Source organism: Bactrocera neohumeralis, chromosome 2, assembly GCF_024586455.1.
Source record: "Bactrocera neohumeralis isolate Rockhampton chromosome 2, APGP_CSIRO_Bneo_wtdbg2-racon-allhic-juicebox.fasta_v2, whole genome shotgun sequence".
NCBI lineage: Eukaryota > Metazoa > Arthropoda > Insecta > Diptera > Tephritidae > Bactrocera > Bactrocera neohumeralis.
Genome location: NC_065919.1, coordinates 89,139,619 through 89,165,812, shown reverse-complemented (window position 1 = coordinate 89,165,812; position 26,194 = coordinate 89,139,619). Strand labels below are relative to the sequence as shown.

At 39.1% G+C, this 26,194-nt stretch overlaps 5 protein-coding genes across 10 annotated transcripts in view; 2 read left to right on the top strand and 3 right to left on the bottom strand.

Annotated features, from left to right (window-relative positions):
• Positions 1-4,848, bottom strand: part of LOC126767601 (patj homolog) — a 43,071-nt gene extending 38,223 nt beyond the window's left edge. For 2 of the 4 annotated variants that reach the window (XM_050485049.1, XM_050485048.1), the window contains exon 1: positions 4,532-4,848. The gene's annotated coding sequence lies outside the window, so the exon portion shown is untranslated. The remainder of the gene's footprint in view (positions 1-4,531) is intronic. The other 2 variants (XM_050485050.1, XM_050485051.1) reach the window with 1 other exon arrangement.
• A 3,585-nt stretch (positions 4,849-8,433) lies between these two features.
• Positions 8,434-10,353, top strand: LOC126767609 (protein hemingway). Of its 3 annotated transcripts, none has more exons than XM_050485064.1 (5): positions 8,434-8,671; positions 8,902-9,044; positions 9,101-9,849; positions 9,905-10,043; positions 10,091-10,250. In XM_050485064.1, the coding sequence occupies exons 2-5, from the start codon at positions 8,907-8,909 to the stop codon at positions 10,154-10,156; spliced, it is 1,092 nt and encodes a 363-aa protein (XP_050341021.1). In that variant the 5' UTR covers positions 8,434-8,671; positions 8,902-8,906; the 3' UTR covers positions 10,157-10,250. The 3 variants fall into 3 exon arrangements, with proteins under 3 accessions (XP_050341021.1, XP_050341020.1, XP_050341019.1); XM_050485063.1 differs by having other exon boundaries at positions 8,436-8,624; positions 10,111-10,353; XM_050485062.1 differs by having other exon boundaries at positions 8,436-8,671; positions 10,111-10,353.
• Positions 10,270-11,905, bottom strand: LOC126767611 (3'-5' exonuclease). The gene is made up of 6 exons (XM_050485066.1): positions 11,768-11,905; positions 11,480-11,706; positions 11,187-11,414; positions 10,975-11,116; positions 10,794-10,895; positions 10,270-10,738 (listed from the first exon to the last, which is right to left on the bottom strand). Exons 1-6 carry the CDS (start codon positions 11,801-11,803, stop codon positions 10,547-10,549), a joined length of 927 nt encoding a protein of 308 aa, XP_050341023.1. The 5' UTR covers positions 11,804-11,905; the 3' UTR covers positions 10,270-10,546.
• A 308-nt stretch (positions 11,906-12,213) lies between these two features.
• Positions 12,214-13,494, top strand: LOC126767610 (nucleoporin Nup43). Its single transcript, XM_050485065.1, has 2 exons — positions 12,214-12,580; positions 12,637-13,494. Exons 1-2 carry the CDS (start codon positions 12,310-12,312, stop codon positions 13,443-13,445), a joined length of 1,080 nt encoding a protein of 359 aa, XP_050341022.1. The 5' UTR covers positions 12,214-12,309; the 3' UTR covers positions 13,446-13,494.
• Positions 13,495-14,485: 991 nt separating this feature from the next.
• On the bottom strand, positions 14,486-22,403 carry LOC126767603 (prolyl 4-hydroxylase subunit alpha-2). Its single transcript, XM_050485054.1, has 9 exons — positions 21,423-22,403; positions 16,400-16,554; positions 16,168-16,324; positions 15,879-16,060; positions 15,654-15,799; positions 15,127-15,576; positions 14,987-15,043; positions 14,761-14,926; positions 14,486-14,704 (listed from the first exon to the last, which is right to left on the bottom strand). The coding sequence occupies exons 1-9, from the start codon at positions 21,614-21,616 to the stop codon at positions 14,604-14,606; spliced, it is 1,608 nt and encodes a 535-aa protein (XP_050341011.1). The 5' UTR covers positions 21,617-22,403; the 3' UTR covers positions 14,486-14,603.
• Positions 22,404-26,194: the final 3,791 nt, after the last annotated feature.

Sequence of the window (26,194 nt, the reverse complement as noted above, 5' to 3'; positions counted from 1 at the left end):
GAGCTCATTACGCACAAAGGACACCTTCAGCTTCGCGTGAGCGCAACTACATAAATGCGTAACTTTCATGAAACCTTTCGAACGTGCAACGTGGTTAATTTCTTACGTGCGTCTATGAGCAGCACGGCATGCGTGTGCCAATGGGAGCGTAACGGTTATTGTGGTAAGTGAGTGAGTGCGGCGTGGCATATTTGCAAACAACGGCAATTGTGGTAAGAAGAGCTCGCGAAGTATCGTGGCGCCAAATCATTAAATTGCTATAGCTTGCAACACGCCGCAGAAAACCACGTTGCAGATGTGTGCCGCGCGTTTCGGCACGTTTTATTCGAGCGCCTTGATATTTGCCTATGCGGACCACGATAAACAGGCTTGTGGGTGCGCGTGTGTGTGTGCGGTTCGGAGTGAGAGTGCGCTAATTTGCTGGTATGTGCGTGTGTATTAGTGTCTGTTTTTTTCATTTCTACTGGCTGTCGTCAGTTGAGTGCAGACGGCGATGATGCTTGTTTAACTAATTTTCGTAGCTCATTTGATCATTATGCGCTTTAATGATGTGGTTAACAACTGGCTGCCTGCCGCCAGCATCATAGTCGGCTTGGGTCTTTTTGTCTGCCATAAGCGCATTGGCTGGCTGAGTGTGAGTATGAAATCGAATTAATTAAGGTCTCAGCTTGCACAAGGATCCGAGCGAGCTTTTCTCGCCAAGAGTTTTGTGAACTTATGGAAAATAATCCACTGTCGGTAACTATACATCCGGACTAGTTCAGCGTCAGCAAATATGGGTGGCGTTAAGAAAGCAGTAAATCTTTTAGAGATATTACCACTTACCCCGATAACTTCTGATAAGCTCTTCAGTGTTGCTATCGGTAGACTGAGAACGGCTAGTAGGTCCACAGGTTCGCAAGATCCCTCAAAGTAATTCGCAAGAGAGTTTGTGACCACTTCGACCTCAGCAAGGTTAACAGTTTCTCGTTTGTAGAGGTTTTAACTGGAATTTGCTTAATCGGCACTCTTCCGGTAAGGCTAAAGACTTAAACGGATATCAGTTATACAAGTTGGGGAAAGGTGGTATCATATCAACCCTTCCTTTCTGATTGGGGCAGCAGGCAGGGGGTAGAATTTGCCCGCGGTAAGGTATACCTGACGTAACCGCAGACTGAAATCTGTTCGTCAGAAATAGTGCTATAATACTCAGCTTGAACTGATGTTATAGACTTTGAATGAGATTCCTTCTAATTAAAAGATATTTTAAGTTCAAGGACAAGTACAACCAGTCATTGAGTCTCATGGGTGTTCAACTGGTAGTAGCAAAAGCTACAAGATCTAGCCGGAGACTTAAATCTGGTACCACGGGAACCAGTTAGCTCTTGGAGGTCGCTCCAATCTGCTGTTGTTTTTGTAACGGGTACATATCCCCATTTGGGTGGTAGGGATTAGATAAGTTGTCGTCGATGTCATCCAACGGTAGACCTAGGAAACGTGCTGTTTCGACTCCAAGTACGCCATTCAATGAGGGGGACTTGGTGAAGGTATTGATGGCTCCACTGTGAATTGCGGTCAGTGCTCGTCGGAAGTCTGGTCGGCTTATTGTTTGATGTCGTCGACTTAGCTGAATAATGTTCGCTTGATGTTCCTAGGAGGTGGTTCCGCCCCAAGCAAGAACTGCTTAGAGAGAAGTTCATTATGCTCCTCCTTCACAATTCCCACAACAGCCGGTTCTACGCCCTGAAATTGACCCGGATTATATCCTACCAAGGACTGTTCTTTGAGAGATCTAACCTCGTTTGGATCGGTTAGACTTTGCTCCAATCTGGGGTTTGGCTCTTTGGGTAGATTCGTGGTGGCTGTGGCTTAAGCTTAAAAGCAGGTAAAATAGAAAATTTAGGTCAGTGTTGAGTCGCACTACGATCGCGTGTTGGACCCACAGCACGGCAGAGGTTTTAGGTCGGCTTCGAACCCTTGTTCCTTCCACCTGACCATTTGGAACTAAATAATACTTGCAAAAAGCATGTAATATTTGGGGCGCTGATCAACGCATTGTTTTGAATGTGCTTTCAAGTACCGTGGGTTAGGCCATCGTCAGCAGGTACTCACTTAAAAGTTCAATGACTCTTATGCCGCCTTACACAAGGCTAGACATTTTGGCATCCAGATGAGCTGGCCGTAATATAACTAATCTGTAAACAGATTTGTGATGGGTGCAAGGCGAGACTTGCATATAGGAGTTTTTCTGGCTATACAAAAGATCATTTATAGCAATCTAAGTGTGATTCCATCTTGGTTAACATTCGTAGAAACTAACCTAACTCTGAGTAATGAGTAATCGGATTCTGCGCTTCGTGGTAGATTCTTTGTGCACGTTTACTTAGTGATGTCTACTAATCTGATTATTCCTTAGCATTTAACTGAATTTCGGGTGCATTATTTATGTGTAGAAAAGTGCATGGACATAAACGACGAAGTAAAAAAACACTAAGCTTAAAAGGTTGCCATTTTTTCATAAAGTTTCTTTTGTAAGTTTGAGTCTTTATCCCTTAACACTTTTTCATATAAAAGTGTGTGCCTTACTACATATAGTACTTTCCAACTTTTACGCATCGCGGAACTCTTCACCCACAAATTGCAGCTAATTTAAAACTTCTCTTTGGTCTGCTGCACCCCTTTCCCCGCTTATCCAATTTAAACTTTAAATGAAAAAGGCTTCGTGGCACCGCGGCAGCCTGACATAAAAAGGCGTGCATTTATGAGCCGCATTTGTTATGCGCCATTGAGCACACAGACTGCCGACGCAGGATTAAGGTCATCTGCCGCACGAGCTGAGCGCACTTACTTCAAAAGCGGTAGACTAAAAAATGCTGGATAATTTTAGCAAAGCCATAATTCTTAGTTAAATGCAATTATAGTATGATAAAAAGCTACAGAAAAGCTGAGAATAAGTGTAGGAGTTCATCACATGGCTTTTATTAGGGAAATTATTTAAATATTCACTCTTAAATTATTTATGTTGGTAAAATATTCACTACAGATATTTGAAATGTGGTTTGGGTATTGATCGCTCTGTCAGTTCATGTGTGGAAATGAGAAGAAGGTTTCTTCTGGTAACCATCTTGCGAAGCAAATATTGGATATCAGCGAAGACAAGAAGATCTATCCAATTAAACGCATTACCATGCCATATTATCCAAACCATTTTATGCCCATAAATCGAATTTTTCACATTTGCAGAAAATTACTAAATTTTATACGAGTATTATCAGGGTCTGTCTTCCCACTAGCATGCTAAGTATTGTTTTTACACTGTATTTTTGTCATCCTAACCTACATTTGCAATGCTAACGCGCGCGAGTAACTGAAAGCCAGTGGGAAAACCACGAAAATCGATAGAGGCCGTAAGCAACAGTTTAGCAAACACACAGACCGAATTTACTGAAGGAGTTTCTGCCAAAGCAACAGCTCAACTGGCAAACAAAGCCACATTCGGAGACCAGTACAAATGCGATCGAAGAATGGCACAGTGAAAAATGCGAATATGCAAAAACCATGTGTTTTTGTGTTGCCGCTTTCGGGCTGTACTAATTTCTATCTTTTGCGGACGGCAGGAGGTCTCGCTTTAAACACATACATGCCTACATGTGTGTGTGTGTGTGTGTGTTTGTGTTACGGGTTGGGTGTGTGTCGGCTGTTGCCTTTTCAGGCTTGGACTGCGACTTTTTTATGATCTGCAGTCGACACTGACTTTCGCTGACTCTCACTTTGGCCTCCGCATGCTACGGTCGCTCTTTGGTTGCTCATACGCCATGTTGTGCCAAATTAATATATTCTAGCACGCAGCGTTTCCTTTTCATTATTCCGACACTTCTGCTTGTTTTGCCTACAATGTTGGAAATTTATGTGCCTACGTCTGTGTGTGTGTTTGTATGTGTATGCCTTCTTTTTGTTTTGTGTGTGCGCTGATTTGGAGCTCACCTCCGATCTACCAGCGCCCGCCACTCTCTGAATACATTAACTCTGTCTCGCGAATTATTCAAGTCTTGTGGGGCTTAGTGCAATATTATTGCGGTCACTTTCACTTTTCATTATGCCTGGACTGGTTTCTTTTGATAGTCGCATAGCCAAGCATATGGTACACCTACATGAATGCGCAAAATATGTGTGTGTGTGTGTGTTCATAAAGAGTTGAAAGTTGTCGCTGGCGCTGCCAATGACCGGGTACACACGGCCATGCCAACAAATCACACGAATTTCTTTGTGAAAGCACAAAGTTCACGCACACGAGCGCTCGCCTAGCAGTATGCAATTGTTTTGTGTGCGTGTGTGTGTATGTGTGTAGTTTAATTAGGCGCTGAAATAAAAAGTGTGTTGCTTCGCATTTGGCCTTTCAAGACTTCCTGCGACAACTTCACCTCAATTGAATTATTATTTAGTTACGTCCAACACAACGCCACACCGCGCCACACAGCTCAGCTCAGCCCGATTCGCACCGCTTATATTGATTTAACAATTTAAGCTACGACATTTCGCACGAATCACTCACATTTTCACAAAAGCCATTTTTCACTTGGCGTACCGTATGAATTTCCACCAAACACTTAAAGATTTCCAGCACTTCTTCTTGAATCCTTTAAATAATTTTCTTTGGATTATTTTTCCTTTCCACTTTTTATGTAATTATTCACACGAATTTCTAAATACATGCTCGCACTTCGTTCGCCACAAGTTACTAAAGTACTACCGTTGTAAATATGTATATTTTCAGAAAGCAGAAAGTGTAACAAAAAATCTTCCTGTCTTTTCTTCCTATTTTTGGTGGTGAACGCGCGCGATTTCACCAGCAGCACCTTCACGCTACGAGTCTTCTCGGCCGATTGAAGTAGCGCTCGCCTCCGTTGGCTGCTAGGCGCTGTCGCTCTCTTGTGTTCCACATACGCACTGTGTGCACTCAGCGCCAGTATTGTTAATGGCTTTGTTGTGTTCCTGCTTGTCGTTCGAGCGCTCTCCCAACAACCATCGCATTCGCCAAGAAACAGAGTCCAAGTCCATGTTTGCGCAAACTCCGATGGGAGCACACGCTCCCTTTCAAGTGTATAGTTTCCAACAGACAATATTTACACATGAAGTTGGCTGCGGTTGGGCAACAGCTAAAAACCGCTATTTCTAGCGAATTCGAAACCGTTTGAATATTACTCATTTTTATAGGAATTTTGTTAGTTGCGCTTAGTAAATTTAAGTGGTCAGTAGGGTAATCTTTTTTCAAAAATATTTTTTTTTTGGTTTTGCATTTTCTTTTCCCTTATACCCTTAGAATTCATGTTGAAACCCACTTTACCATTGGAAGGTTTCAAAAAAGCCCCAAAAATAATAATACCGCTCGACGTTCGGAGCGCTCGGAGTGCACACCTCAAACTTTAAGCGTGTTTTTCTCAAAACACACTTTTTTAATGTGGCGGACATGATTCCGATCGAACTACTCAACCGATTTGTTTAATTTGTTTTTATATGTTCACAAAACGCCTGGCTATCGTCCCTACTAGATTGATAATTTTTTATAATTTATTGACAATGTTATGAAATTTATGTAAAAAAACTTGGGGGAAAAATTAAAAAAAAAATGTTTATTACTTTTTTATTTATCAATATTTTTCATGATTCTAGTAGGCACGATAACCATTCACGTATTTTTAAGAAGAAATTGCATTTTTGTGTTTAAGATGATCCAATGAATGAGAAATCGTGTCCGCCAGTCAAAAAACGCATCTCATTCACCCAGCCATTTCTCCGACAGATGTCATCAAAAAATTCCGAAAAAATTTGTTTATACACTTCACGATATACGTCATGATATGTGAAAAAAGTTCTATTGTAGAATAAAAATTTCTATGAAAAAAAAATGTCAAAAAAACATGCCAGATTACCCTACTGACCTCTTAAGCAAAACTCAATGATGCGTTTTATCGAAAATGGTCTGAGTATTGGGAGAAGTACGCTTCCGTCTTTCTTACACGATCTCAGTACACGACTAGTATTTTATGGCCACTTAATCCGTTGGGAAGAACTGACTTTAGTTCTAGAATCCCAGCGTGCATATTTGGTAATTTGTTACATCGTTCGGGTCTTTCTTGGGAACAAAAAGAGACGATTATTAGTTCGTCAACTCTGACAGAGCGCTGATTTCCAATTAACGCTCGATTTCAATCAAATACATACTTCTTTGTGTTAAACTTTCTTCATTAAGTGATGTGATTGATTTGCCAGAGGAAATCAATTATTTATAGCACGCTGACAATACCAGCTAATCGCTTTTTAGTTAATGGAGAATATCAATCAAGTTGACAACCATTGCCCAAACAGTAATTTATTATCGAGTAAAGTGTTCCAAAAGAGCCAGTAGGACGTGTTAAGTACACTACTCAACAAATCTGAAGCAAAAATTAGCAATTGAGACCCAGCATTCATTATTGGATAATGGGTCAAATAGACCACGTCTATTACAGGGTGAAGAAAATATAGCAGCCGTAGCTGAGAGAGTACGCGAAGACACTAGAGAGTCGATCCGACGCCGTTCGCAGCAATTCGGACTGACGAATGGAGTGACTTTGCTTATTACACGTCAATATCTTGAATTGAGAGCTTACACAATAAAGCTTGTGAGAAGACATTCAATAGCTGCCATTTTATTAAGAAAAAACAAAGGTCTGGTGGGGTTTGTGGGCCGGTGGAATCAAACAGCTAGACTCAACGGATGGACTGTCCGAGATGTAGCCGCAGCCAACAGTTGAAAGAGTTAATCTTCAAAAAATAAATGCCAAAGATTTCGGAGACATTTGGTTTCAACAAGATCGTCAAACATTCCCCATCGTAATATTTCAAGTTCTGTGTTTTTTTCGATTGGTAACTAAAAGTAATATCATACCGTTAGACTTTTTATGTGAGGAGAAAAAGCATCACCCGTGTCATTCGGCAGTAACAGTCAAAATGCTCAAACAGCTAGACTCAACGGATGAACTGTCTGAGATGTCATCATTTTTATATATTGAAGAGGGAATATTTTTCACTCAAATGTGACGAAATTGGTGCTTGAAAGTATTTTTGGGGCCTAGGCGGCCAAAAAAGTTTGAAGTTGAGCAACTGGCAACATTACACGATGAAGATTGTTACCAAAGACAAGAGGAACTCAAAGAATCTGTGGAAGTCACTCAGCGGCTATTTGTTTAAAATTGTTTAAAAGCAAACGGATACATTCATAAAGTAAGGGAACTGGGTACCATTATCAATTGAAGCCAAGGAACGTTGAAAGTTGCTTGTCAGAAACGCCGCTTGAACGGTCCATAAAAACTTAGTTTTGCAGCGGATTGTGATTGCTGATAAAAAAAAAAAACAATTCCACTACGACAATTTTAAACTAAAAAAAAATCATATATGAAACCTGGCCAATCGAACAAATCAATGGCAAAGCCAAACATCTATGCTCCGTATTGGTGACTTCAGAAGTTTGTGATGTATTATTAGCTTCTAAAGCAGGGTAAAATCGTTAAGAGGGCACCCAACCGACAACTACTCATCAATTTAGGATGATGGTTGCTGAAGAGCGCGCGGAAATTGCGACTAGACTCAAGGCAATAATTGCCCATAATGAGAACGCTCGGCCTCGTGTTGCAAGACCAGTTGAAAACTATTTGGAAACAGCGGTTGGGAAGTTTTTGCCCCACTTGTCTTATGGCCCGGACTTTGCTCCTTCTAACTAATATTTGTTGCGGTTGTTGCACTGGAACATGGTTCAGTTTTTTGGTATCCACAATTTCCAGAAAAATGGCAAATTGAAGAGTTTGCCGTTTCATATTTTGCAGAGAAAATATAAAATTATTAATAATTTTAGCTTAGTGTTAAAATTACACGTTATTGAAACCTTCTTGAGGCTTTAGTGAATTGTTTTGAGACATTGTTTACTGTCCAATGCGCATGTGCACAGCGTTGCCCAGACAACATGTGAATACATACATATGTTCATATACACGATACATATGTACATACATATACTGTGCTGCTCAATATTTTGGTAAACATTAATTTATCAAAGTTGGTGTGATTTCAATATTTTCATGCACACGTATGCACATTCATATATAGATAAAAGGATATACATATGTATGTATAAACTTCTTGTATAAGTAATACTTGTATATAAATATGTATGTAAGTATCTATATACATAGATTCATACCATATACATAGTATGTGTACTTGCCCTTACTAATATTTATTGAGAGTCGTCGATACAAAATCGAACTACTGATGTGTGTATGTATATGTATAATATAATATATATGTATAGGTATGTTAAAATGTATACTATGTACATACATATGTATATAATAATTTCATTCTTTTGATTGTTTCGCTCAACCATATTTACCGTAGCTCTTTTACCAATAAGTTTGTTGGTGGTAGCTGTACATGTGGTTGGAAAATAACAAAAAAGAACACCTGTTCTAACCACCACCAAACGGCAACGGACCTCAAAACTAAAATAAAGAACCATTATTATTACTAGTATTACGCTAACCTACATCACGCCTCCAAATATTCGCTAGTAACACCGTTAGTCAGCCACTTACTTTTGGCAGCGACAGGTTCGAATGCTTTTATTTACACGCCGGCAACTTCAGTACACACACATGTAAGCATAGCAGCAGACTTAAGTCTTTCAAAACCACTTTTCAAATCCACAATGTAAAAATTGTCAAACTTATTATTAATAATCACAAAAAAAATTGCCATTTGCACTTGTGTTCAAACGTTTTTCTAATTTGCCAGCAGCCGACACATCAAAGGCTGACACTTTTTGTTTACTTAATTTGAACTAATAAACAGCGAAAATATTGACAAATTGAGTATTTTTAAATTAAGGAACCATGTCTGATGAATTGAATTCAGATGAAGACCCATACGCGAACGAGTCGTTCGAAAATGACACGGATGAGATACCTGAAATATCTGAAACGGACAGTGAGAGTGAAATAGAACCCGAAATGGTGCCATCTAATAGCTCGGTAAGCTCAGAATGCTAGCACTTTATTACTTCAGCATGATACTTGAATTATTCCAGCTCTATGCTTACGCAAGAAGCCGATTTAGTGGACGCAAGGGCTCGTTGCAAAATAAGAATTACGTGCCCTACGATAGTTCCTCCGAAGACGATCAAGATGTTGTAATCAGTGAGACTATCGCCGAAATTAACACTGAACCCATGTGCATGGACGACGCTATCAAAACGCCAAAAATTTCTTTTAAGGCAGCGCTGACTCGGCGCAGCTCCTCGGCGAGAATGATTGGAAACAAACGAATGCTTGTTGAACCGCTTTCTATTGTGGAAATACCAAATACTGCTCCTACCGTAAGCGATGACGTGAGCAATGGCGAAATCTCCGACAATGTCGATGAAGATGCGACAGCTGACGTGATTACGGAAAATGAAACCGAGGTACTTCACAAATTGAAAGAGTTAAGTTGTATTCAAGATGAGTCAAGTCAGGAAGAGGATGATGTATTGTTGGCGTGCAATACTCCGCAGCCGCATGAAGCACCCCCTGACCATGGTTCACACAAAGAGATAGATGTGCACATAAATTCGTTTGACATATCATCAGGAGAGAAATTGGGAGAAAATATGAATAATTTTGCGGATATTGCTAGCGTTAGTGATGGTCCGCCAAAGGAAAATGATAATGAGCTTGTAGAATATGAGCCAAGTATTGATGTACATATTACTAGCGAAACACCTACTAGTTTTAATTCAGAGGAGTATGCCTTCCATTTGAACTTCTTGAAGACGTGTGGATCAAGTGATAAACTGAGGTTAGCAATTATAGATAGCACTCTTATAGTCATTTTCCTTACTTATGAATTGTAGAATGCGGTCCAATCCCCGCAAAAGCTGGAGCTTCTCTAACGATCGCATGCGGGAAATTGAGCGGCACAACCATATTTTGTTACGAAAAATACTCTCACAGAAGCCGACATACCATTTGGCCACACCAAAACCTACTAAAGTGAGTATTATTTAGATTATATATAGAGAAAATTAATAAATGCCTAGATTAACTGTGGAATCCTTAGTTCGCCACATTACCTCCAACGACGCGTATCACCAGCGCAGCGATAAATCGAAAGAAGAAGCAACGACAAATTGACCTGGATAATCAAGGACTCAAGCGCCGCATCGAAGCTATAACTCTTCGACGTCCCACGCTGCAACATTTAAATTAATAATAAATGTTAATTTTTTAATTTTTTCAACATACAAATTTCATTTATTATTTGAGACTAAATGTTGAACAGTGTATACCAATAAATATATTTTGGCCATTTAAACATTTGTAAAACCACCTTTGTATTATTGAAGTCAATTGCATTAAAATAAAAAAAAAAAATTACTGATTGAGCTATAACCGCGTAGACGGTGTCCAATAAAAAAGAATTGAGATATAAAAGTATATAAAATTTAGTAAAAAGTGTTAATTGTAATACTTCAAAATATATTTCGGGGGACATGCTACTCTATTGTTTTAGCCACTTGCTTTCCCGAATCGGACAAGGCAATCTCTTCAGCCTTATTTAAAAATGTTTCACCCAAAGCCTTAATAGCTTTGAATGCTGCTTCACCATTTTTCTCTTTGAATTCCACCTCGTTTTTGAGCTTTACCTGTTCACGTTTCTCCAATTCACGATAAATAACTTGTCCAATCTAAATAAAGGGTAAAATAAGTTGATAGAATTGATATTTTACTCGGGTTACTTACGTATACATCGATAGCTGCATACAGAAGTTGGGTTTCATCCAGTGGTATAACATGCCATTTACTCATACGTACTTTTTTGTTTTTGTCTACAGTTTTCTCAACCTGATTGCAGGAAAAAGTACATATTATGATATAAGCTATTTTATTAAGTATTGTTTGTTAGAAATTAAATATAACTCACAACATAATTTGCCAAGCGGTCTAAGCTCCAACGTCCACCAGTTTGACACACTTGGTTACACCAAACACCCAAGTCTACACACTTTTCAATAAGATGATCTGCATTTACTTCTGGGAAATCACGAGCCAGCTTGCGAAAATCACTGAATGTAACATAATTGAAATGAGATGCCGAAAATTACGCATATAAATTTATAAAATATGATGTCATACTTTTTAATGTTTACACCATGTAGTCGAACTTTTGGATGCTTTAACAGTGCTACCAGCGCAGCAGGCAGGCGTTTCAAATTGGTCAATTGAAATATGTAACAGCAGTGCTCCTCGACACATATTTGTATAACGGCAGATTTACCCGGACCAGTTTGAAAAGAAAATGGCCATTCCATGTCAAATGCCATAGGCACCAATTCCGTATGTACCTGCTTTTCTACCCACTGACTGCAAAATATATTTCATTACAAATACTATAAGCAATAAATGCAGCATAGAACCCAATTGCTTACAATATTAGGTCTGACGCTTCAGCTATTTCATGTCCTTCTGTATGGTATTTAATAGCGCCTTTGTACTTTATAAATGGAAGCTTGCGCTTAATCTCTACTTCTTCCGGAATTACAATGTCATCTTCAGCCATTGAGCGTGTGTTACGCGTCAAGCGTGCACTCCGCCGCTTCGGTGGATTTTCATCTTGGTCTGTATTTTCTTTGTCCTTTGCTGGAAATGCCGCGTTCTGAAATTGTAAATCTACTTGTAAAAATTTTTTTTTCGTTTTAATATTAAATAACATTTACCTCTTCCGTACTTCTATTTCTACGCGGTCTTATCATTTTAGTAAATATGCTATAAAAATTAGGTACTTCGATTATTTATTTCCGTCTTATTGTGAAAATGAAACTGTGTATAAATGCTAACTTTTATATTGACAAACACAGCTGCTGATTGGATCTAAGCCATTTTCGCGCGCAAATTTATTCAGTGCTGTCGATCCGTCAATGTTTTCATTAATCTTAACAACATTTAATAAATATAGTAATATATATATATCAAAACGCCATGCTATTCTTAAGCAAATTGAATTGGTTAATAATACAAATTATAAAAATAGTTAAAATTGCTAAAAACGTAACCCGACTTTCTCCGTAATTTACAAGTTTGGCCACACCAGCAATGGGAACAGTTTTACAAAACAAAAGATTTGTGTCACCCTTTGTTCAAACAGCTGTTTTGCTGTCACCGATTTAACCTCAGTCAAATTAAACCGGTCTGTCCAATTTGAGGAATATTATTTTAATAAGAAAGCCCATTTAAATTAACTTAACATATTAATATTGCAATGGACACAAGAATGAATACATTTTTTGTTTCGGAAAAAATATCCAAAACACGCTGGCTTCCAGATAATTTGCAAGCAAGCGAACGTTTCCTAACCGGCAGCTGGGATATGCCTTCAAATTTTGTGCGTTTGTGGCGTTTACAGCAGAATCAATATGCCGATGACTACAATGAATTTGTGCCGCGCTGTAGTGACAAACAATCTTTTGATAGTGACATTACGGGTATCGAATTCATTACTATCGATTTGGCTGTCGTCAGTAGCTCTGATGGTAAGTATATTTATATCTCACTATCTTCTTACCTCTTACAAAATTATTGCTTCCAGGTCGCATAACAATAGTTGAAATTAAGCGTGCGGTTGAAGATGATATTTTGCAACAAAACGCCCAAAGTGAGGTCCTGCACAAATTTAACGCAAGCGGAGATGCGGCGCCATGTACGGCCGTATCGGTATATGAAAGAGAGATAGCCACAATTGGGGAAGATGGTCGATTGAATATTATCAGTGCTAATGATGTCAATCAAATACGGCGTACTCTTGAAGCTGACAGCATTGCACTAACAGCTGTTAAATATGTAAATCCGCATGAGGTGCTTACTGCAAATCGCATGGGTGTCATACGCATGTTCGATACAAGAGCAACTGATGAGGAGGTAGCTGTTACGGCTTTCATGACATCGTGCGAGGATGAGAGACGGCCTAACTATGTATCTGCACTCACCTCACATCCCACCCAACCGCATATCGTACTAGCCGGATCGGAGGAGGGCTCCATAACCGTATGGGATCTTCGTCAACCAGGCTATCCGGCATCCTACTTGAGTGCACACAAGAGCGCCATAACAGAAATCGGGTTTCATCATAGAGAACCTTCGAAACTCTTCACAGCCTCAGAGTGTGGCGAATTATGGTTGTGGCAACAGCAATCTAATATGAGCATTACAAATATGGAAAAACCGGTAGCTGAAAACGTTAATCCCTGGTTAAATGGCGAGCGCGCAAAGAATCGTATTAATGTTACATGCTTAATTTCCAATTTGCGCAAATCTATCAATACATTTGACGCAAGCGGCACGAAGCTAATCTGCGGCAGTGATAGTGAAGCAATTTATTTAATTGATAATATATACTAATTGTAGTCTTAGAGCTAGCGTACGATATTAAATTGGTTATTTTTTTAAATTTTCTGTATTTCTATTATAAAATCATTGTGGTGATTTTAGCAAATTGTTCCATATATGTGTGGAAGCTTCTCAAAGTTTGGTTGTTGACTTCGCTTATTGAAGACCTCTACCCAAAACATTTTCGCTGCAAACGGAAACCAATATTAAGCACAAAGCTAAAATTTGGTTACAGAGAACTATTATGAACGGCTTTTTTGTGGCAGATATGGTTTATAAATTTTAGCTCGCATGTGTTTTTTTATAATGTATTGTATTGCATGTTTGTTATTGTTTTTTATTATACGGCTTACGAACATCCTGCTTAGTAAAACAATGTGTTTTACCTGAAAAATCATCTATCAGAAGATCCAGCAAACGGACTTTTGTACGAAGCCGTTATTTAGAAAGATAAGTATGTTTCTTGGGAAATGTGGTTAGTATCTTGTGAAAACTCCTTGCCTGCATGTCCTGCTTTGCATGTTGGATTTAATTTGAGACCAGTTCTACGGCACCGCGTCATTATATGGCTCTGTGGTCAGTTTGGTCAATGACCAATAATTAAATCAGTAAATTACGACTGTGTGTATATACATATGTACATATATGTAAGAATGTGTAATTAAATTACCGTCACATTAACGCAGCGTCATGAAAACCTTGATAATTCGTTTGTTTGCCAAAATTTTTTACATTTTATGAAAGGTTACATAAAAATAGCATTATTTTATTGCATCTGTGGGAAATACTATCCTCATTGTGATTATACATAAGTATAATTTGTAAGAATTAATTATATCTCAATAGTGATTATTTGAACCAACCGCTGCTCACTGAAAATGAAATGTGGCTCATCATTCTCACGTCAAAATATTTTGTTTTTTTAATTCTGTTATTTTTTATATCCGACTATGATTTTTTTAATTTTATTAACTATCGACTCCGGTCTAATATTCATAGTGGCGTATTAGGCTTAGCATAACCAACAGAAGGACACTTAAAAGAAATGCAACTTTAAGTTTATATAAAACGAGGTTTTCATTAATTTAGTGTATACAAAATATTTACAAATATACATAAATATATTCACAGCGACTAAAAATAGGAAATAAATATGGAAACTTTTAAGTTCTATACTATTGTGGAGTATGGTTTGGAAATGGCATCGTCCTTATGCAGCAGGCAGGGCCGGGTGAATGGCTGCGTTATGGCGTTGATCCAGACATTGCCGACTATAATTATCGCTTTGTAAAATATTAAACTACAAGTGTTATATTCTTATACTCACTCCACTTAGAGCCCTTCAACACCGGACAGGCTGCGTGCCTCGTGCGGTAATCGCCCTCCAATGACCGGTGTAAATTGTACCAGAACAGCACATTGCCCTTCTTGGGCTTAATGGCGAAATTCAAATTGGGGAAGGCAGTAGCGCCACCCTGTTCGACTTCGGAGAGCTGGAGTTTGGTAAAAATAGTTTTTTTTAAGAATTTATAGGGAATATTAAACAGGCTTACATAAAATATGGCGGTGGCAATGCGATTACCTAGTCCCTCCGGCAGACGTTCGGTGTCCTGAAAGCGCAGCGAAAATAAATAAAGAAACCCATAGATGTACTAACTAACTCAACTCAATATGGGCATGCGTGTGTGCTTACCAAATAAAAGTCCCAGTGCGGCTCATAGTGGCCGCCCAGTCCGTAGTTGGCGACCTGTAATTTCTCGCAGCGCGTCACATCGAGGCCAGTGATGTCGTGCAAATCACGCAACATATCCTGCATGTAAGTGTGCTCCTGATAGGCCAGCCAAGCGTTCTTGCTGATGCGGAAGTCGGTAGCTTTGGACATAGTGACCACATCGCGTACGGTGGAGCGTTGCATGTAGGGCGTGGCCAAATATTTGATGGTTTCAATCTTGGTGTCGTCGATAAAATCGTGTAATGTCAACACGAGTGGATCCAGGCTGTGCTCCTCCACTTTGAAGGGGGCGATAAGGCGATAAGGATGATTATTGCTTTCGTAACGACAGCGCAGCGGACGCAATTGCGTGGGCGATGCAGTGATTTCGCCGCGACACACTTTCTTATACGTTTCAAATTCCTCGGTTTGCTAAGTGTAGGAAAGCGGAGAGCAGTTTGTGTGTTAAGCTGTAATCCATTAAATTGAGTTAGAGTTGGTCTACTTACGTGGTAGTACGAGAGACTTGTGGTTAGCGTTGGTTTCCGCTCGCCAACCGGACTGAGTATTGTGTTTCTCACATATGAAGCGGTTGCGCGTGTGGGATCAAGGCTCAACACGTCATCTGAGAGCTTGAGTGCAGTTTCTAAATCGCCTGCGAGGTATCAAAATTATTAAACCAAATCAGAACACTTTTCGAGAAATGTAGAAAGAGTATTTTGGAAATAGCTTACCTAAATTGAGTAAACTCTTTGCGACATCCTCCACATACTCGAGTGTGTGTGGGTCTTTGTAATACGGTTCGCGACTCAGTCGTTGCATGGATTCCTTTAACCACAATTTCGTATGATTGTATTCCTCCAAATGAAACAGTTGCTTACCCAGAACAAAACAGTCCTGCCAGGTCATGCTTGTTCTGAAAAAAAGTAATAACAGACGAAACCGAAACAAATAAGAAAGTTGGAAAACTACTTCAGAAAGTGGACTAAGTAGTCTAAGGTCAAAAACCCTACCAACACTCACCCATATTTGACGCCATTTAAGAAACCGCCTGCTATTTGCGCCGTATCTAGGTGATATGTCTCCTGCAGACGCGCCAAAGCAGCCGCGGATGCTTTGAAGTCTTCCCCACTTGGGAAACTCAGTGTTTCCCGAAACTCAACCATTTGTCGCAGGAATGCTGGTGAACGAAAGTATTATTTTAGGATGAAGTTACACCTTTTCGAATGTTATGGACAAAATTTAGTTTACTTACTGCTCGCAGCCTCATCTGACTGCACGCGCTCCTCATAAATCGTCCAATCGGTGGTTAGGCGCTTCATTAAGCGGTAAACATTGACGGGATTGGTTAAATAATTTTCGGTATTACGGGCCGCCTGCGCATATTCCATTTCGATGCGATGCAGTTCACTGAAATGATATTCAAGTTATTAAAATTTTTGTAAGTTATCGAGACCTTAAACCTTTATTTTGAAAAAAAGTGAAAAAATGAAGTGAACTTTGCTGCCAGCTTCATCTAGCGCCTGGCTAACGTTCCCAAGACAGTCTGGTCTACACAACCGGAAAGGACGCCGATATTCTCCTACCAAGGAGTGTCAACTCGGTAGAATTCTGCCGCTTCTACAACAACAGCGCCATTAAACCATCCCTCCGCTTAGGGGATGGACTGAAAAGGGTGCTTAAGTTGGGCTTCAATACTTTTAAAAAGGTTTGAAAGTTTGGGACATTGCTCGATATGCCAAGTTCTTTTTAAGGGTGCTACGAAACAACTGCCCAAACGATGACGATGAAGCAGACGTTTCATTTCCCGACCAAGAAGAAGTTCGAATAGCAATCACCCGTCTTAAGAACAACAAAGCGGCGGGGCCCTAGGGATTGCCGCCGAGCTACTCAAACAAGGTGGCGAAGAACTGATACGGACCATGCATCAGCTTTCTTGTAGAATATGGTCGGACGAAAGCATCCTCGACGATTAGAATTTAAGTGTGCTCTGAACAATCCACAAAAATGGAGACCCCACAATCTGTGCCAACTAACTCATGCCAACAGGTGCTACTTCGGCACCAATGACAACATAAGATAATATCACAAATAGAGGCAGCGGAGAGTTGTCCATGGTAACGGAAAAAGTCCCAATGAATAAAAGACGAAAACACGAACAAAATAAGTAATCGAAATAAGCTATGACAAAAAAATCAAAGGCAACAATTTTTTTTTTCAATTCTAACAACCGTGTAACCGTGAATGTGCGAGAGAATTATTTTGACCCAAAAAAATTCTGGCTTATTCGGTGGTGGCTGCTGTGGAACATTTGAATATCCTGTGGGGTGGCAGTGCGAAAGATAATTAAAGCCCTTGTTTCTCAGCTGAAGTTTTAGTTCGGTGTTCAATATCCAAGACCTAAATTCTTTGCGCGTTTTGAAATGCATCTGAAAGGTTTTCGGGCTCAATATTTATGGTACATCCACGTATACTCTATCGTGTTGTTCTTGTTGTCGATAGAGTGTACGTGGATGCCCTATAAATATTCCTCCTACATATGTATGTACATTCGTGCGACCTTCAAAGCGGTGAAATGTCTTCTATGCAAAAGCAAATGGACGAAATGCGCGATATGATTTCGGGACTTGCCAAGTCTGTGAGTGATCTTGTGGCAGTTCAGGTGAGGCATGCAAGTAAGTGGTTATAATATTCCATTTAATGACACAATCGTTGGTCAGGCGGCAATTTGTACGACTTCAAAACATGAAATATAGGGTTACCACCATTGGGAACAACGACGAAACGTGAATGGAAGCGAAGTACAGTTTACGAAATCATTGAGTCATTACCTAATTTTGACCCATTAACATTTATTTTGGAACATTAACTTCGGTGCAATTTATAGAAAAGGTAACGCAACTACAACAGGCATATGGTTGGTATAGTGAAGCTTTGTTAGCAGCTCAATCTAAGCTAAAAGGCGTTGTCGTCCGAATGGATGAAAACAGTCCACCTCTGAGAATATTCGACGCGGTACCCGCCGGAGGAAGCAGAAGAAGAAGAAGACCTTCAACGGTTGGTTGGAAAGCCCAAGTGGAGGAGGATCTGGCTACACTTGAAAACTCCAATTAGCGCCAAACAACGAAAAGGAAGAATGACTGGTGCGGGTTCGGCTATAACCGGTGTCCACGCCAATAAAGAAGAAGTCTAAACAAAAAATTGCCTAGAGCATTACATTGGCGATTACATTCACTAATTTCCGTCCGTATATGTGAATTTCCATATATTCGTTTATGATAAATCTTGATGCCCTAATAAATCAAGCGCAGATTGTATTATATTATAGGCTTTCAGAAGAAGCTTTCCATAATCATTCAGTCAATGAACTGAACAAACATTTCCAGTGCTATTCAAACTGCCTATGCTTCTCATAGCAAAGCGGCTCTCTCCTCACACTGTAAACTTGAACTATTGTATATATTGTCGGCTTCACTTTTGTTATTCTTATCGATTAGCATCAACTTGCCTATCAGTGACTTCGGTATCAGTTGTCTTACGACGTGTCCGCCGTGTAGGTAGGTGTGTTAATGAGATAGGCTTTTAAGGCATTCGCAAAACGTGCCGACGGCCGACGGCCAGTGTCTAACTTATTAAACATTCAAATTTTATTATTCAACGTAATAATTTGATGTTTAACGTCAGTGTTACCGGTTTGAAGAAATCTTCATTTGAAATTCAAACATTTCTCTGTTCGCCGTTTCATCGTTATTTATTTTCAGCTAGTTAGTTTCGCATTTGTATTATTATGCAGATGCGCAGTCGGTTCATCGTTTGTTCATGATCATTGCGAATTTCATCTCTGTTCATAGTACAAGGCCGCGTGCGAGTAGAGGGATACGTAGTCGTGAGCTTTTTGCTCTTCAAATTAACGAATTTGCTTAGTAAAGACTGATATCAATTGAGGTTTCAAATAATGGTTCTTTTAAGAGCCTCTTGTCGTTTTATGACATTCCCACACTTCAGTTTTATTTTTTCTAATTTCAGTTCGGTCAAATGGTCAATCGAAACATGATCGAAATATTTAGTATTTCTGATTTGACAGACTGACTTATTCCTCAGTAAAGAATAGTTAAAATATAACCTATTATTGTGAAAGCATTATATATACATAGATACAGATATATATTTACTTGAAATATCTATCTATTCTATCACGTGAAGCAACAAATAATTAAAAACTGAAATTTGTTTTTAAAAATATTCGATAAAGTTAAAACATTAGAGAAAAATTGACCCTGATGTTTGAGTAGCCTTCATTTTATGGCTTAATTTTGCAGTTTCTTGAGATTTGTACTAATCAGGAGTCTAACATTGTGTTATTTTTGAAGTGACCACAAGGGTAGAAATCATGGCGACGAGGACGTGGTCTTTTAAAAAAAATTATATCGATTTTGACAAGCTTTTGTGCAGAAGATGTTTATATTATATTTTCGTATCGAAGAGAGTGAGTGCAAATATTTTCAGTAAAGTGCGGTGTTCGATCTGCACTATAGAGTATTTCCAACATGAAACTTTAGATCTTGTTGGACCCTCCATTTGTCGAATAAATCTGGAAATTATATACTATACTACCGTGGACAAAAAATAGTCGGAATATTGTATTTTTTTTCTAGGCTGGTATGTCTGTCAGTGACATCTGTGCCAAATGTCACCTCACAAAATAATCATTAGTGGTTAGTACTTGTCTTTCCGAAGGTACATAAAGTGCATTCGGTTTTGATGATGAGTGAAATTATTCAACAAAAAAGTTCCTTTCAATTTTGCGTGCGGAATCAGATTTCTGGTGTCGAAACGATCAGAATGTTGGAAAAGTGCTTCTCAATTCTTCTGGTTCGTGAACCACGCCCAGGACAAATGATCAACACGTCAATTGAGAATCGACGATTAACAGTCAGAGGTCTTACTGGCCTCGTTGGAATATCGGAAGGATCAATGAAAACCCTTTTTAAAGATCATTTGGGCTTAAGAAAAGTAAAAACACGGTTGGTCTTAAATCACTTTTTCGAAAAACAGCGTCGCATTAATGTCTGAGATACAATGCTTTGCGACTACCAGTATGTCATCAAACGTACCATTACTGGTAAAGAGTTTTGCATCTTTGCTTACGACCCGGAAACAAACGATCAGTCAGCCGAATGTCGTGGCAAAGATAAGCCGAAGCCGAAAAAACAACATCAAAGCAGATCAAAAATATAGTTACGTTGACAGTTTTCTTCGTATGGGTGGGGTGCACTCCGAATTTCCGATCCTTCCGACCGGCCAAACTGTGAACAAGGAATACTATTTGTGTGTTATGCGTCATTTACGCGAAGCTTTTCGTAAAAATAACTCGGAATTATGGGTCGCCAACTCTTGGTGTTTGCACCGTGATAATGCACCGTCGTTTATTGCATTGATTCTTCGTGAGTTTTTCACCAAATTTTCAAGCAAAATTGTGCCGCAACCACCGTATTCGTCTAATTTAGCTCCGTGTGACTTCTGGCCATTTAGCAAACTCAAACGACCGCTTCGGGGAAAACGTCCGAACCGAGAGTCTGTTGAAGATATTAAATGGGAATCGCTAAGCGTATTGAAGGCTTTTCCGGAAATTTATATTAACAACTGTTTCGTGGAATGGAAAAAAAGGTTGGCACAAAGGTATTGGAGAGACATAAGGTTGGAAAAAAAGAAAATAAAAAATTTTAAAATTATGAACAAAGTCTCACTATTTTTTGTGCATAGTAGTATATTATAAATAATATTATACACGTATGAATATGGAAACCCCTTTGCACGAAATCGCCCATTCCCACTGGCCTGCTGATTATTTTCGAAGCTCAAACTTTCGATGCGTCCAAAAACCAGAAAAACACGCATAAAATTAAAAGCAAATTTAATAGTTATAGAAATAATAAACATGGGACAAATAGATATTAGCACAACTCGAAAACTGCTTTGCTGTCTTTGTACAGTCGGTTGGGTTTTATGCGAGTGCTGTTCAGAACTCACTATTGCGTGAACACTTAACGAACTTGTCAAACTCGATGTTATACATACTTTATTGTCCATATTTCATAAAACATGATAAATCAGGATAATAAATTAGCGCTTATTTATTAGCAAGACTCAAGCGTCGTCGCTTGCACAGACACACTCTAACACACACACACGTGCACACCGAGCCAGAAACATTGGTTATTGCTTTTTAGCAATATGCTAATGCTAGAATTTTGCACGCCCGGCCCGAAGCTGCTTACCTCTCCAGTGTCTGCAGTTGATGCTTGCTGGCGCGCACGTATTCTCGGAAGCTTTGCAGCAGATACTCCTCGGTGCGGAGCAAATTCTCTAAGCCGGAAATGGATGAGAAGTAATCAATTTGAGCGCTGCAAGTGGACAGCAGGCTGACAACGACGCATAGAAGGCTTGCACCTTTCCAACGCATTTTGGACATTTTGTGTTGCTTTAATGCTTGAAGTCTTTGTTTAAAATATTCAGATGCTTTTATACTTTTTTTCAGAATAATTTTGAGTTAACTTTATGTATTTATATTTTTTATTTATTATTTTTTATTATTAATTTTTAGAAATTGCACTTTTCTGTATGTTTTTTTTGCGTTCCTCAGCGCTTGCTCTGGATTCACTGGAATGCTGAGCAGCTCATTCGAACATTCGCAGAATTTGCAATTTAGCACTTTTTGTTCACAGAGTTGATCTTGCCACTTGGGCCGTTACTCGTGCGCACCGAAAGCTGGGCGTGTACGATGGAAGTTCGGGCGCGTCGCAGAATTCGCTACTTGAGCTGCGCGATTTGTGTGAACTTGACGGCGTCGCGTTAGAAACACAACTAGTCCATTGTTGGCGAGATTTCAGCAAGGCTTTTGACGCGCTTCCACTGCCGCCGTGAGTAGCTCAACATCTTCATTTCAGTTGTGTATTTTGCATTTAATTATTTCGTTTTTGTTTCATTTTGTATGCTAAAAGGCAATCGCGTTCGTCTGTCCGGCAGCAGCACTTATGATACAAATTAAATTATTCTGTTATATTCGCGTCGTTTAACCCGCCTGCGAGTCGCACAGCACACAGTCACTCGCTTACATAATTAAATAGTATAAACCCAACGGTACTTCTTATGCTGCGTCGAGCGACCGAAAGCAGTGAACTAATTAAGCAAGCTCATGATAACTCGCTGGCTCCCGTTTGTATGCACCAAGAGCAGCTAAGAGCAGAACTCGACTAGGTCAATGTCGCAACTCGATACGAGCGCTTTGGTTTGCGGTCCATCAGTGCGGGCTTCCGCGTCGCTTTGTAGCAATTCATTACTAGAGTGGCATATTATTGTAAATCTATTTCTAAAGGCATATACATACTCTGCATATTTTTATACCCGATACAATACCCGACTGGATATTTTGTGCTTTAAGATCGGATAAATGTAAAAAACTGAAAACTGAAAGAGAAAGAGAAGAGAAAATGCATAATAGAACAGACCACAGTATGCAAAATGTTTTCAAATCCTCTGATGAGCTTTGAAAAAAGCGAAAGGAAGGACCAATATCTGATATGTAAAGCAGGCTGCTTTGAGCTTCCATTTTGGTCTCTATAGCGTACTCAGTTGCTAATGTATGATTTGAATCTGTAAACCCCGAAAGCGGTTTTTAGCTGCTGCCGAAAGTTTTGGACATCTTTCTATTTCAACAATGACAACTTCACTAGTTAGCATCTCTCAAACGCGTGTTGGGTGTTATAAGCTATCTTCGCTCGTTTTTAGGCCCTTCCGATCTGCTCAGTTCGTTTGCATGCAGCGAAATTCGTCTGAGCACTTGCGATCTCAATTATATTCCGATGCATTCTACATTTCTACACGTAAGTTGTGTGCATGTGTGTATGTCGGACTATTGATAAGCGTGTTTTACAATAGGGAAAATCAAGAATGCGCTGAGATATTTATAATATGAATATATGAGCTTTTAATTAAATGTCAACTACAATGGGAATGTCAGCAAGGCATTGAATCGCAAAAGCAATGGGCAAAGCGCTGCAAGGAGGGGTGTCAATTGCAATTTGCACGCGCACACGTGGCCATGTTTGTATAGTTTGCGGAGATATTTATATACATATGTACATATAGTGTACAAATTATGTAAGTATGTACATATGTACATATGTATGTACACATCGATTTGAAAAATGCATTCGAACAGAAATGTGCTGATATTTATTGTGATGTTTTTATTTGATTTAAATTGTTCGCTGGCTTCTACAAAACATTATTTTTTATCAAGGCTCATTTGTGTTATATTTACCATCAAAGCGCGCCGTTTTGAATGGAACTATATACAGCCTCATTAAGCCTTCGAAGGTTTGACGATTCGTACAATTTCTTATGGTTACAAATATACCTTTGTTTTCTTAATATTTTTTACTTCCTGAACTTTACGACTATCTTACCCCTTTAATGTAATTAAGTTCTTACTAACAACGTTGCTTGATATAAACAGCCTTCGAGTCGAATTAATGACGCTTAGTAAGGAAAAGAGATATTTCATTAAGATCTGTATCATCATTTTAATCGGTCAGTTTCCGGGGAATAAGCAGCATTTTAGAGAGAAAAGTACATACATGTAAAATTTCAGATCGATAAAAAGTGGCTAGTTCGCGTATGACAACATCTGATGAGTCGGCGTTACGAGTTTTCGAGAGAAAGGTTCAGCGGAAGATTTAGGTCTATTGCGCGTTGGCAACGGCGAGTATCGCAATCGATGGAACAATGAGCTGTACGAGATATACTTCGACATTGACATAGTACAGTGAATTAAGAGACACAGCTAAGCTGGATAGGTCATGTCGTCGGTATGGATGAAAACACTCCAGCTCTGAAAGTATTCGACGTAGTACTCGACGGAGGAAGTAGAGGAAGAGGAAGACACCCACTCTGTTGGAAAGACTAGGTGGAGAAGCACCTGGTTACACTTGAAATGACGAGGAAGAAGTTCAAGTGTATACAGACTGACAGACAGACCTGGCTAAATCGACTCAGCTCGTCAGTTTCAGCGTATTTATAACTAAATGTACTTTTTAGGGTCTCCAAAGTTTTCTTTTTGGGCGTAACTTCGTGGCAAACTTAGTACATTCTTTTCAGGGTATGAAAATTATTAACAACAAGAAAAAATCTGCTATGATATGTCTCTCTATGGTTTGTGGTATGCTTATCATAAAATATAAATTTACATATAATTCACCAAAATTAGTTTAACGTTGAAAAAAAGCATTAATCTAATTAAAAACAAATTAATTTTTAATTTAAATTAATAACTTAATTATCAACGCGCATTTTTCCCCACGCTCACAAAAGGTGCACAGTCAACTTTATTTGATAACACTTCTTCCTACGCACTTTGGCCCGCGTCACCACCGTAGGGTTAAGGCGTCTATTCAAGTTTCATTGAGCGTCAGTCAGTCTAATGAGTATGCGAAAGCGTTGACTTGGTGATAGTTGATGTATATCCATTGTTTACTCCGCTTTTGGCGGCAGTTTCGCAGGTTTAAAATAACACACGGTTATCAAGCAGGTGCCGGTTACGATCAGCTGTGTGTTTGTGCGCCAACTTCGAATGAGGTTTCAAAAATTCAGCTAACATTCGAATACACAAATCTCATATAATGACAGAAAGTAGAGAGAGGCCGCACAAGGTGACATGAAGGCGATTGATTGGCCATTAAAGCTGTGTTTTATTAACCTAAGCTAATTAATTAAAGCATAAATTAAAGTAAAGAGTTTAGAGTGACGCTTATATGGGAGAAGCTAACGGTAATGCGTTGATAACCTAAAAAACGCTCGTAAAGTGGCGTTTTCGGGCCATTATCAAGCGAGTAAAACATAGTTAATCGAATGAGACACAAACATACACATGTATATACAAATATACATTCATGACATACATATGTAGTGCTTGGTTCTTGAATTGAAAACAGTTATGCAGATGAGGCGTCAGCGCGTGTGCTCGAGTTTGAATTTTGTCCAAACTTGTTTCGTAGCATCATAAGTTATGAAAGCTTTTTGCCGAAAAACAATTCTTAATTATGGAAATATTGATATATGTACATATATGTATGTATATATGTATACATGTAGGTATTCGTATGTATGTAAAGTTGTATGTATGTATATATGTATATATATTCGAAGGTAACCACATTATATAATGTTGTGCTTCTGATACCATTTTGATTGTACTAAAAGTAGAATGCAGTTAGAGGTGATACCATAAATAACGGTACAAAAGTTAATTGCGGAGAGAAATCTTGATTTTGACATCAACCAAATGCACAGATAAAAGTTGAAGTGGTCAAAAATTAGAGCATGACGACATTATTTTGAAATCAAATAAACTTGTTTGTATTAATGTTTTTAATTGGCCGATTAGCACGATATATATGGGCGAGAGTCGGAATCTAACCGAGCGCTTTTTTGGCTAACGAGTTAACGAGGATTATATGTGAGTTGCTTTGATCCATTTCGACCGTCCCCTTTTTTTAAAGAAAGACCAATGGGAAATGTTTATTATCGAAAGAGCATTCTTGAAGATGTTGGCAGCGGCTACGTCTCAAATAGTCCATCTATTGAGTCCAATTTTCAATGACTCGTCCGGACTTTCGACTGATAACTCGCGAGATGTTTTGGTGAAAGGCCTAAATCGAAGCGGAATTGTCCGTATAGTCTTTAGACTTTACATATTCCCACAAGAAAAAGTCTAACGGTGTGATATCACACGATCTTGGTGGCCAATCGACCGGCTCAAAACTTGAAATTATCTGCTCAATAAATCCATTGATTGATGCGATGTGTGGGAAGTGGCGCCGTCTTGTTAAAACAAAATGTCGCCGAGCGCAATAACGGTCGCCATTGACGGTTACGTACTCATCGACATCATTTTTAAAGAAATTTGTTTTTTTAATGAGATGACAGCTGTTTTGCTTATTTACATACCCATCCCCCGGAAATGGAACTTTTCAAGATCCAAGCGATGTCG